At 41.6% G+C, this 12592-nt stretch overlaps 2 protein-coding genes across 5 annotated transcripts in view; both read left to right on the forward strand.

Moving 5' to 3' along the window:
• Positions 1–12592, forward strand: part of CHST8 (carbohydrate sulfotransferase 8) — a 208348-nt gene that overhangs the window by 40144 nt on the left and 155612 nt on the right. For 3 of the 4 annotated variants that reach the window (XM_054296414.1, XM_054296413.1, XM_054296416.1), the window contains exon 2: positions 5386–5612. In XM_054296414.1, the coding sequence (XP_054152389.1) occupies positions 5504–5612 (109 nt within the window). In that variant the 5' untranslated portion in view covers positions 5386–5503. Of the gene's footprint in view, positions 1–2313; positions 2337–5385; positions 5613–12592 lie in introns of those variants that run through there. The other variant, XM_054296415.1, reaches the window with a different exon arrangement.
• The window catches only part of KCTD15 (potassium channel tetramerization domain containing 15), a 246501-nt gene continuing 239434 nt past the window's right edge, over positions 5526–12592 (forward strand). Inside the window, exon 1 of the mRNA XM_054296420.1 lies at positions 5526–5612. The gene's annotated coding sequence lies outside the window, so the exon portion shown is untranslated. The remainder of the gene's footprint in view (positions 5613–12592) is intronic.

The raw sequence follows: 12592 nt of genomic DNA on the forward strand, positions 1-12592 counted from the left end.
GTACACAGAACCTGGCCAGTGGCACCTCCCCAGAGCTCCACAGCACCAGAGGGATGCCCCAGTTTACCTCCAGCAATGGCACAACCAGAGCTGCAGGAGTGCCCAAGCTGATCTCTGCTGCTCTGCCCCTGATCATCCAACAGCACACAAGGTGCTGATTCCTGAACCCCTGCTTCCAAAAGACACCTGCAAACTGCTGCTTCCCTTGAATAAGCAGCTCTGCTCTGAGGCACCAGCCTGCTCCCAGCTGCAGGGAGAGCAGCTAAACCTCACACAGCATGAGAAATGAAGCTTGCCATGGATGTGTGAACTGGACATTTACATTCATTCACATGGTGGTTTGTGATTGTCCAATTTAGCAATAAATATTTTAGTGATTTGCAAAGGATTTGGGTGTTTTGTTGACTTGCTGATGTACGTACAATATACAATGCTGATCCTGGAATTAGTGTGTGTTCCTGGATTCACCGGCAGCTGCCTTGGCACCTTGCAGTGAAGCCTCAGGAAAGGAGAGTATAAAGGTGCCCTGCATCTTTACAGCCTCTGGCACACCTTGATCCTTCCCTTCCCCTGGTTCCACAGAGGAAAAAACCCTTTTTTGCTGTCACCTTGCCACAGTGCCTTTCATCCTTGGGCTGATTTAGCTGGGCTGGTCACCAGCAGCTCTGCAGTGGAGCACAGCACAGCACAGCACAGCACAGCAGCACCAATTCCAAAGAGGGCCAGGCAGCCTGGGCTCTGCAGGGTGGCTGCAGGAGCCTTGGAGCTGTCCCTCCTGCTCTCTGCAAATGGCCAAGCTCTTGGTAAGCAGCTGCTGGCAGTGCTGTGAGAGCTGCATGCCCTGGTGTCGCAGACATCTTTTATGGAAAATCCTTTCCTTAGGATTTTTCCCCCTGAGAAGCTGGGAGGCCTCAGGAACAAAATGTAAATATTGATTATCTGCTGCTGTGGAATGCAACAGGTGCATCTGTGATTGGCCCATGTTGGATGTTTGCAATTAATGGCCAATCACAGCCCAGCTGGCTTGGACAGAGAGCCGAGCCACAAGCCTTTGTTATCATTGTTTGCTATTCTATTCTTAGCTAGCCTTCTGATGAAACATTTTCTTCTATTCTTTTAGTATAGTTTAATGTAATATATATGATAAAATAATAAATCAGCCTTCTGAAACATGGAATCAGACCCTCATCTCTTCCCTCATCCAAGAACCCCTGTGAACACCATCACACCCTGATCCCATGTTTTTTAAGTCTTAGATTTCCTACACTCATACTGACCTCAGCTGAAGATAACAAGGCTTTTCCTGGGGGAAAAGGGACAGCTTATCCTGCCACTTTTCTCTGCAGGGTTTTATTTTACTTTGATGCATCAGTGTGGTTAGGGAAAGATCTAGTTCTAGATGGACCAAAGGCTGGCTCCTGAGTTTCTACCCAAGGATTACACCGTGCCCTTAGATTATATCTCATCAATGCTGTTCTTCAACTGCCCTGTTACAGCAGACAAGGCAGAGAATATCATATTTGCAGCACTCATGGGTGAACAAACAGCCCTGAGATATCAGACACCACCCTGAGTGCAGCCTGACCCACCTCAGAGCAGGGACCAAACAGCAGAGGGGTTTCCTTTCCTGGACTGATGCAGTGCTGTAACAGCAAACTGCTCACATTGAAAATGTTTGGTCATTGGGCTGCCGGGCAGAGATTGCCAAAAGCAGACCTACATAGCACCACTTTCAGAGCCACTTTCGTCAGAAGACTTAAATAAATCTTTGCAGGGTCTTTCCATACTGCTTGGGAGCAGGGAGAAATTAGTTCTGCTTCTGTGTTTGTAAAGAAAAGATTTGCTGCCTGGAAATTTTGCTATAATATTTAAGTACTTTCCAGAAACATATTTAGATTTTTTTTTACCTAAAACTGTACATCTTTTTCCTTACCAGTCTTACATTAATGATCCAACACCCATTCTCCTATCTGATGGTAATGTTTCCTCAGCTCACAATTCATAGGAGTATTGTGGTGATTGATAAATCAAATGTCTTTGAACTGGAAAGTGCTGAGTGCTAATTACTATCTGTGCACACTCGTACTTGTGCTGCTTTCAAGTGCAGGGCAGTCACATACCCTGGTAATGGGAAAGCTTAGGAAAATAGATATTGGTACCTAGGAGATTTATCCATCATAGGAATGTAATAAGGAAGAATAAATTAGAAGTTAGATGTTTCAATTCATTATTACACATTCTAATGAATCATTTTCCATCTGTTTAATAGGTTCAGGGCAGCTCGAAATGGAGTTCAGATTGGAAGCTGCTTGCAACCTTATCTGCTTGCACTCTGGGTAATGCCAAGAATTATAAAAATATATTTTTGTCCATTGTGAGGAGCACAGTTAAAAAATGTGACTGCAAAGTGCAAGTTGAAGGGTATGGATTGATCCAAATTCTGCCCCCCAGATGCTGGGACACAGGGTGGGTCAATCCAGAGCTCCCCCATGAAGCATCCATCACATGCCTGAGGAAGTACTGCCTGATGAAACTCTTAGGTCAAGCTGCACTTAGGTTTTTTTGTAGGCTTTTTCCCTCATCCATCTTTAAAATGATGTGATTGGAGTGTAAAGGGTATTTTCAAATGTTTCCTTAATTAGGATACTTTGTTCACATTTATCAGTCGTGCTAACTGCTTCCAGAGTTCCTCTGCTCCTGTAGCTCAAGGAGCAGCCTGGGAGGGCTTGGGAAGCACCTGCTCAGCATCTCTAAACCAGGCACTGCCATTCCCCAGCTCTGCTCACTGAGGACATGCTAATTAAAGCCAACTGATTGGAAAAATAATTACAGGAGAATGGGGAGAGGAAAAGATTAGACCCATAATTTAGACATCTCTGATGTTTGTGTGTTGTTGAGAGGTATCATTTTGTTGAGAAGAAAGAGGATCTCTCTTTTTCTTTCTCAGACTCCTGTGCTCGCTGCTTGCAGGATCATGCAATGGCTACAGCAGCAGTTTTTTCTTTAGTTATGCAAAACTAAAGTGTTTAAACTAAACTAAAACTAGAGAATAAAAGTGGCCTTTTATTCTTTCAAATATGTGCTTTCACCTAGCTTTGTTACTGTTGTATCTTGAGGTGTCCTGGAGAGGCTGTAATGTCAAACCTAAAAGGTTTTGTATTCCTGGACACAGTTATTCTACAGGATGTGGAATAATGTAAACACTCTAACTTAAAAACTGCTATTGTAGCATTTCTTGCACTAATTAAAACCTGGCTAGGGATCTCCTTTCTTGATGCTGCCTCTACTTCAAACAAAAACATTTCAACAAATGAAATCCAGGGGAAATGGTTTCACATTTTAAGCTAATAATAATAATTGTTTTAGAAACCCATACTTGCTCAGGGGTATAATTAATTTAAAAAAGATTTTAGAATTCACCACTAAGCAAATATAAACCCTTGTTGTTTGGGGGTGGATGTTTTTCAGCTGCTCCCTCTCAGGTGATGATTCTGCATTTCTCACCAGTTCTGTGTCCCTCCAGGGGGGGCATTCCCACAGGGAGGGTCAGCACCCAGGGCTGCCAGACTGGAGCCCCTCCTGCTCTCATCATCATCATGGTCGTCATCATCATCATCATCATCATCATCATCATCATCTCATCATGTGGCCCTCCTGAAAACCCTCAGGCAGGGCACCTGCCTTGTGCCTGTTGGAGCTTCCTCCTCCCCATGGGCACGCAGAGAGCATAAATAGGTGCCAGAAGGGAAATCCTGTATGTCAGGAAACCAAATGCAATTCTTAGAAAGCTCTGACTGGATTTACCAAGTGATGGTGTGAGTTTGGAGTTGTTCTGGCTTTGCCACCATTGGGTTTGGTTGGAAGTGTCCATTCATCCAAGCCCCTGCCTGTGCAGCCAAACAAACCCTGCAGGGACCCAGAGACAGGGTGGGTTGTGTTCCCTGTGAGCTCATAACAGTGGTTGGAAGTGGAACACAGTTACTTTGAAAGCCAATCTGACTCCCCTGGTGCCTTAGAGCATTTGGCATTTAAAGATAAATATATGTAGTAAATGCAAATGTCCATCCATACTAGATTCACAAAAGGCACAGATGGACCTGCACAAGGACTTCTAACAACCTGTCTTTGCTAGTGCTGAAAAACTTAGCAATGTTTTCTTTTAGTTTTACTTGTAAAGGTGTGAGAAAAGTTTAAGGTGAAAAAAAGAATACACAATTACTGTCTGCCATAATTTGAACAGAGAATAAAGCTGAATTTGCTTATGCAGAGAGAGAATGCAGGGCTCTGCATTCATTTAAGATCCAAGCATCCCCCAGTGTTCCTGGCCTGGAGCTCTGGCTGCTTTACACACTGAATAAATATAATTGCCACTAAATAATGCTAATAACCTTATCAGTCAGAGTCACAGAATGACTTCATCTTTCACACCTCATGTTCTTCACTGATGCATTTTAGAAATTTAGAATGCCAGTATACTACAGAAAATTAAAAGCTTCCTAAGGAAACCATGAAAAGCATACAAGTTGCCCCAACACCAAATATTCCAGGCACATTAAGAATAAATCTTTAAAGACTTTTCCTGATGTAACTACTTTGAATCATCACCTCTCCACAACCCATCCTTCCTGCAAACTGATGTGATACAGTCCTTTTGTATCTAAAATCCCCTTTGTAAACAAATCCAGCTTCAAAAACTTTTCTTTAGAGCAGGTCACATTTGCAGTAAAAATATTGGGAAAGCAAAGTGACTGCTACCCCTGCAGCCTGTTGCTGACCTCCAGCTGAGCCCTTGTGTTCAATAATCTACTACTGAGAAATCTGGTTACATTTTGGGCACCAGTTCCCCTTGTGCTCTAATGCACAGTGTTACTGAATTTTTGTGTTACTGACAAATGCAGGATTGGCATAGCACAGAGCTGCCTCAGTGGGTGACCTATGGTGGTTGGTCTGAGTGTGGCTGTTTCTCCTCAGAGGTGAAGCAGCAGCTGCCAGTTCTGTGTTTGGCAGCTTTCATGTTATCTCCCTTCATGGTTTTCATATTGTTTAATCAGTGGGAAATAAAAACTAAAAAGTGACATATTCTAAGCAAACAATTGAGAGGGATTTCTCTGAAAATAGAAGTTGTGGCGTGATCATTTTTCCCCAAAATGAAATTTTTAACTGTATACTACATCATCTTTTCTACATTTGAAAAAAAAGGACAAAAACTTAATGACAACTGATGGGATAGAAATAGAATGGATTATTTCAATTAACTGTACAAAAGAAATACTAGAGAAATCAGTTATTTGGTCTAAATGAGAACTTAAATCTACTGATCTGCATTGGGAAAATAAATGTATTCTATGTTAAGTTTGATTTGATTTGTTTTTTTACTTCTTGTAGGCATATTACACCAGAATTCCAGATGAGAGGACGAGGACTATGAGTGAAGAGTGCCCTGGAGATCACATGCAGTTCTTTTCCTGGGTTATAGAACTGGATTGATCTGAGAACAGTAATTATGAGGCTGACATGTATGTTCTCCTTCATCTTGCTGTTTGGAGCAGTTGGGCTCGTGGTCTTCATTCACCTGCAGGATCCAGAAGAAATAGTTCATCAGCAGACACCAGGTTAGCATTCCTGTTTCTATTTGAATCACCTGCCTTTCATGCTCAATATTTTGTACTTATATTCTCAATGTGTTTTACATATTTCATAGAGGATACCTCAAAAAAGGTGTGTCATGGCTAATGAAGGCTACCTTGAAAGTAATTATCAATTTCTTAAAAGAAAAAAAAAAAAAAAAGCATTTGCTGAAAAAAAACCAGTTCCAAGAACCAATTAATTGATTATACAGGACCTTTGCCAACATGCATAGAGTCCAGCTGGGTGGAGTTAAGTTTCTGCTGAATTTGAGACCAACTTTTGCTACCAACTATATCACTGTAAATGTGAAAAGGAGAGATTTAATCAAAAGTTCTGTTCCTGGAAATGCACACCTGTGAATTCACCTTCTCTTGGATATGGTATTCAGTGTGTCATGAGATACAAAATAAGAGATGAATGAATGAGTCACATCAGAAACTTGAAATACTTTAGGATGCATTCACTTAAATTGCTTAACTTCAATTAAACCTTTCATAACTATTGTTCATATGCATGTCATCTTCCTGCACTGCTAACTTGTAACTGTGGAGAGCCACAAAGGCCACAGAGATGGGAGAACTGGAAAATTGTGGGCTGAAATAATAGTTTCATTTTAAAGGGAGGCACAAAAGTAGGAAAGGACCCAAGATCTCTTGATTTACTTGCAGTCCTTTTCTCTTTGACTGTGGCTGTAATGAAGGCTGCTTTGGAGCCTAGACAAATGCCAGTGCAGTTAACTCTCATCCAGGATAATGCCACTGTGTTCTGGGGTTTGGCCCCTGTGTTTGCTCTGAAATTGTCCCCTGACTAAACAAATGCCTCATAAAACGTTTATTCATTTGACATCTTCACCGTACAGCAAACACAACTGTGTCTATTTAAAATCATTGCTAACATTTTTAAATAAGCTGAACTGGAACACAGGGAACTCTTAAATAATTACATTAATTGCTAATTTCTGTGTCTAGGTTTGTTAAGTGCTTGTTTCCATGTCACTAAACAGCCTGTACTTTAATATGTTGTTTATTTAGTCCAACTGCACACACACCAATTTTGAAAGCAGCCACTCAGCTGAAACTATAGAAGTAATGAATCTGGAGTGTAGTGCAAAGCAGGGAATTAACTAGTTCCTTCGGTGGTTTTGCAATTTATTTTTGTATGCTTAGATGCAAAAGAGTTTATAGATTAAAAACAGAGGTACTGGCTATATTTGACTGAAACTGGCCAGTAGTTTAGGCAAGGGGGAAAGATGTATGGACAGCAAATGCAGGCAGTACTCTCATGCATCTAAGACTGTCTATGAAAAGTTAATTTTTTGCTCCTGAAAGAGAAGATTTCCTAGTGTGGTCTCAAAACCAGTGCAATTTTCTTTTTTTTTTTTGTTGTCTGTCCCTCATCTTGACCTGTGCTCTGCCATAAACCTCTTGAATGCTGACTGCTGATTGTAGTGCTCTGGGAAGTGATTTTTGAGAGCAGTGCAACTGGAGAAGGGGACACCCAAGCATATTTAAATAAAAGCAAGTTTGAACAGAGCTCCTGCCCCTGGCAGGGAAACTCACTGTGTAATGTGTAATTGCTGTGGATACCTAAAACACAAACATGCCAACCATGCTGTTACTGCCAAAGGTGTGTAATCAATTCCTCAATTCTCACATTCAATTACTATTTATGTTAATAGGAGCTGGACTGCGCCCTTGAGTAAATGGTGCTCAATACAATGACTTTTATTTCTGTTTGGCTGATTTTCATGTGTGTTAAGTGCTTTCAACTCCCACTGGACTGAGAATGATACCAGTTATCACTGAAACATATTGGGCGACTTAAAGAACATAGGTAAAAATATCCATTAATTCCATTTAAAAATACAGGCTGGCATATTTCCTTCCTGGACAGTCTCCTGTGAAAATCTGTCAATCTCAGATGATGTTTTTGGCGTGCTGAGGAGGATCCTTCCCTGGCTGTGCTCAGAGTGCTCCTCCATAAAGGGGCCTGGTTCTAATGGAGATGGGATATTGCTATAATTTGCTTGCCTGATTGCTCTCTCGAGAGAATTGAACAAATGCACGAATCATTAAGCTACTTAGGACAACAGATTCTGCATGGAAAAGCTTTACTGGATTAGCCTTTGCTTTTGTATTTCCTGTGTAGTGAAACACATTTGCCAGATGCTGGAATCAGCAGGGCTGGAGAGAAGTTGGTAACACTCATTTTCCACCAAAAAGCAGCAAAGGAACCTTTGCATTGTCCAAAAGGACATTTTTCATTGTTAGTATGTTCAGTCATCTCTCATTTAGGATAGAACAACTTATGAAACAAGATTAATAAAAATACTTTGGTACTTCAGTTTTATCTGTCTGTTTCAGAAATTGTTCTTGATTGTTTAAGTCCTAGCAAGCATGACAGTGAGACCTTGATGTAATACTTAAACCAGTATAAAATCCACAGTCATGAAACTTTAAGTAATGCTTACATTACTTTCACTGAGCAAAGTACTCCTGACAGTAGCTGTTTCTGTTGATTTGTTACTATTCATTTATTCTTTCCCTGTGCTTCACATTGCTACCTAATTGTGATGCTGTACTGAGAAAGCAATATCAAAGTAATTTTCCACAACATTAGTTACAATTTTCTTCTGATCTTCCAAGTGAAAAAATCCCATCCTGTTGGCTTCTGTGAGCATATAAACCTTGATTACATTTATCTGTTGGAAACCAGTGCTTACCAAGTACATGTGCCCAGGATGGAGGGTGTAGGGCCTTTTCTGTTGATTGACAAACGTGCTGCCTGTGTAGTTTATTTATATAACACACATCACTCTGAGCAGATAGATTTAAGACAGAAAACCATTTGGGGTGGGCAGAACAGATTTCCCAAAGCAATGTGTTAAACACAGCAGATATTCCTGTGGTCATTAAAGACACAATGATTTCACTTGGGACAGTTGTTTTCTTGGTGTGTATGAGGAGTGCTCTCAGTGGGGGAACTGAGGGTAAAAACTGAGGAGTGGTGTGAGTGATGGTCATACCCCATAGAGGAACACAATGTTACTCCAATAATTCTCGATGTATAATTATATTTGCTCCCTGCACATGCATTTGGTGCACCAACACAGGCTGGGCAGGGAGTGCACTGAGAGCAGAGAAGGATTTGGGGGTCTTGGTGGCCGAGAAGCTCAACCTGACCTGCACTGGCAACCCAGACAGCCAGCCCTGTGCTGGGCTGGACATCAGTGTGGGCAGCATGTCAAGGAAGGTGATTCTGCCCCTCTGCCCTGCTCAGGTGAGACCTCACCTGCAAAGCTCTGGGTCCCCAGCACAGGAGGGACATGGAGCTGCTGGAGGGAGTCCAGAGGAGGCCATGGAGGTGCTCCAAGGGGAGAGGTGGGGCTGCTCACTCGGAGAAGAGAAGGCTCCAGGGAGAGCTCAGAGCCCCTTCCAGGGCCTAAAGCAGCTCCCTGAAGAGAGACTTGGGACAAGGGCCTGGGACAAATAAACAAGAAGGAATGGCTTCAAACTGAAAGATATGACTTGGATCTTATGCAAGGAGGAAAATCTTCCCTGTGAGACACTGGCACATCCTCAGAGAATCTGTGGGTGCTTCATGCCTGGAAGTATTCAAGGCCAGAATGGTTTTGAACAGCCTGAACTAGTGAAAGGTGTCCCCAGCCCAGGGCAGTGGAGCTCGAACTGGATGATCTTCAAGGTTCCCTTCCACCCCAAACCATTCCAGAGCTCTAGGATTTCATGATATAAAACTTGCTTTCTGCAATAATCATGCCACTACTAAACAGACTTACTAAAGGATTTGTTCTGAGTCAAGCACATCTGCACATGGTGCACAAGAAAGAATTAATGCATATAACCCCATCCTGATGCTAATGCATAAATCTCCTGTCTGTGACAAGATATTGAACATGAAAAAAACTTTAAAATATTTAGCCACTCCACCACTGTGTTGGTCCTGGAACTGATGCTGGTTTTTGTTTTGCCTTTTATTTCTTTATATGTTCTCTGTATATATTATTATATATGTGTATGTTTGTAAAATAATAATAGTAATAATAATAATAATAATAATAATAATAATGCAATTTTTCACATATATTTGTAGCTCTGTAGCCTAATGTATTAGTAGCTAGTTTTCCCAGTGATTTTCCATGGCCTTTCCCTAGGCAGGAAGACAAAACAAATTCCAGAGCTCCAAGCCCTGAGGGGTACAAGGCTCCTCTCTTATCTTGGTTCTTCCTTGGAACCAAGGCTGAGGACAACTCTTCCAGATCCATTTCATGGACCAAGCTCAGCTGGTGCTGACGGGGGGACTACAGAGAAGGAGCTTGACCTGGGGGAAATCTAATCACCACTTGTCCTCCTAATTGGTGCTTTTTATCAATTATGCAAATTTCCTAAAACCTCTAAATATGTACTGATCCCTGTGGGGGTGAGCTTTTGTGGCCATCTTTCCATAACTGCTCCTGAAGGCCTTCAAATAAAGATACTCTTTTATAATACATCCTTATTAAAATGACCTCGAGTTTCATTTCCAGGTTGGGAAAAAGGCAATGGAAGCTCAAAAGAGAAGGGTCCTGTCCAGCCTGTGGTAGCAGGAGGTTTCTTCAGCACAGAGAGCTGGGTAGGACAAGAGAGAGCAACCTGGACCAACAACAACACTGAGAGTTGAAATGTGGTGTTTGTGAGGGAGCCCAGCATGGGGAAGAGATGAGAATCTGACTCCATGTTCTCTGAAGGCTGAGTTTTTATTTTATGATATTATATTATAAGAATGCTATACTAAAACTATACTAAAGAAAGAGAAGGATACAGACAGAAGGCTTAAGAAGAACGAATAATAAAAACCCATGCCTGACTCCTCAGAGTCTGACACAGCTGATGGTGATTGGTCAATAAGTAAAAACAATTCACATGGAACCAATCAAACATTCACCTGTTGGTAAACAATGGCCAAGCCACATTCCAAAGCAGCAAAACAGGGAGAAGCAAATGAGATAATTATTGTTTACGTTTCTCTCTGAGGCTTCTCAGCTTCCCAGGAGAAGAATCCTGGGCAAAGAGGATTTTTCAGAAAATATGACAGCGACATTGAAGGGCACAGCATATCCTGAGAGATCTCTGGTGGATTTCAAACACCACAGAGCCACAGAGCAGGCAGTCCATGGGCTGGAGACAGGGCTGTGGTGATGGGTGAGGTCCTGAGCACCAGGAAGGATCTCTGCTCCCACATGGGACACAGTAAATAGCTGTACCACACTGCCCATGGCTGGACACTGTACTTGACACTCTGTGCTCTATGGACTGCAGTCTGTCATTTTAAAATGACACAGACTTTTCTAATAGGAGATTTTGCCATATAAAAAATAGAGAAAGTATTAGTAATCTTCCATATAAGTCTGTGGGGGGAAAAATATTATTGCATTTTTGCCATATAGTTACTGAATTCACAAAATGTAAGAGTTTTCAGTTAGAACTTTTAAGATGAATATATATGCTCACAGGCGCATCTGGGAGCTGAAAAAAGGTGGAAAATACATCTCAGATGATCTATATTGTAAAAGCTCCTAAAGGGTGAAAACACAGAATGGCTTTGCACTCTGACTGTATGAAAATTTGAAAGTCAAATATGAATATAACCAGGCCTGAAACTCATCTGACTGAGATTTTCTAGTGATTGCCATCTTACCTCATTGACCACTTTCTAACATTATTCTATCATCCTCTTTACTTTCTGCTTTACTGAGGGTGTGATGGGGAGGAGAGGGAGGAAGGGCTGGCACAGGGACAGCACAAGGGTGCCACAGCAAATATTGCAGCAACCTGAGAGCAAGCACGAGTGCTCCAGCTGGACTGAAAGTTACCTTTTCAGAGCACACACACCTTGTTGCTCACACACTGCACTCCTATGCACATCTCCATGCTCACTGTGAATTTCCATAACACTGTCCCATGCACAGTGCACCATTTGTTTGCCAGAATGGAAAATTTCTATAAAAAAAGTTGAAAACAAACTAGCATTGTATAATTTTGGAAGTAATTTTCCTGCCATTGCACTGCTTTTAGAAGCTAGAAGCCATTTAATCTCCTTCTCACCTGCCAGTATCAGCAGAAACAATGAGCAAAGAATCTGGTGGCTGTAGCAGAGATGAGGTGGCTTGCTGGTGTTTTTTTGAGGCAGAAGAAACACCTGGTATGTGTGTGAGGACAGTTCTGCCAACTCAGGAGAGACTGAACCTTCTGCAGTCGCATACTCTGAGTCTTCTTAAACTGAACTTCCCCAAAAAAGAACTACCCTGCAGACTGGTTCACAATGGTCTGGGAAAAAAGATAAATATCTGTTTCCTTGTCTGGAACTTAGTAGGGTTCTTATGAGTATGATGTTCCCTTTTCTGCTGCTTGGAACGCTCGTGGTTTGACTGTGAATGTGAACCTGGTTGTTCTCCACATTGCAAAGAAGTGCTAGCAATGACTTGATGAGCCTGCTGCTATGAGGGATCAAACACCGGCCAGATGGTTTCAGAGGAAGCCCCACACCACCCTGCCAGTGCAAATCTGCCCAGAAGAAATGTAGTTTAGTGTAGAAAGCAATAACAAATAAGCTGTTTTATCACCAGTGTACTAGAGAGAGGTTGTCTCCTACAACCTTCTTCCTGCTTTCATGACTATGCCATATTCTTGGCAGTCTTATAAAAAATGCAGCATTTATTTATTACATGGTATTGAGAAGGCACCACTTTTTCCTCCTTTCCTTTCCTTTCCTTTCCTTTCCTTTCCTTTCCTTTCCTTTCCTTTCCTTTCCTTTGTTTCTGTTAACATTCTAGTAAAGCACTTACAGCTCTTATGCTATAGCTGTTATGTTATGTTATATGTTGTTATATGTTATATGTTATGTTATATGTTATATGTTATGTTATGTTATATTATATTATATTATATTATATTATATTATATTAGAA

This window comes from Melozone crissalis, unplaced genomic scaffold, assembly GCF_028551555.1.
Source record: "Melozone crissalis strain CALT ecotype California unplaced genomic scaffold, PUWL_Pcris_2 ptg000007l_1, whole genome shotgun sequence".
Lineage (NCBI taxonomy): Eukaryota > Metazoa > Chordata > Aves > Passeriformes > Passerellidae > Melozone > Melozone crissalis.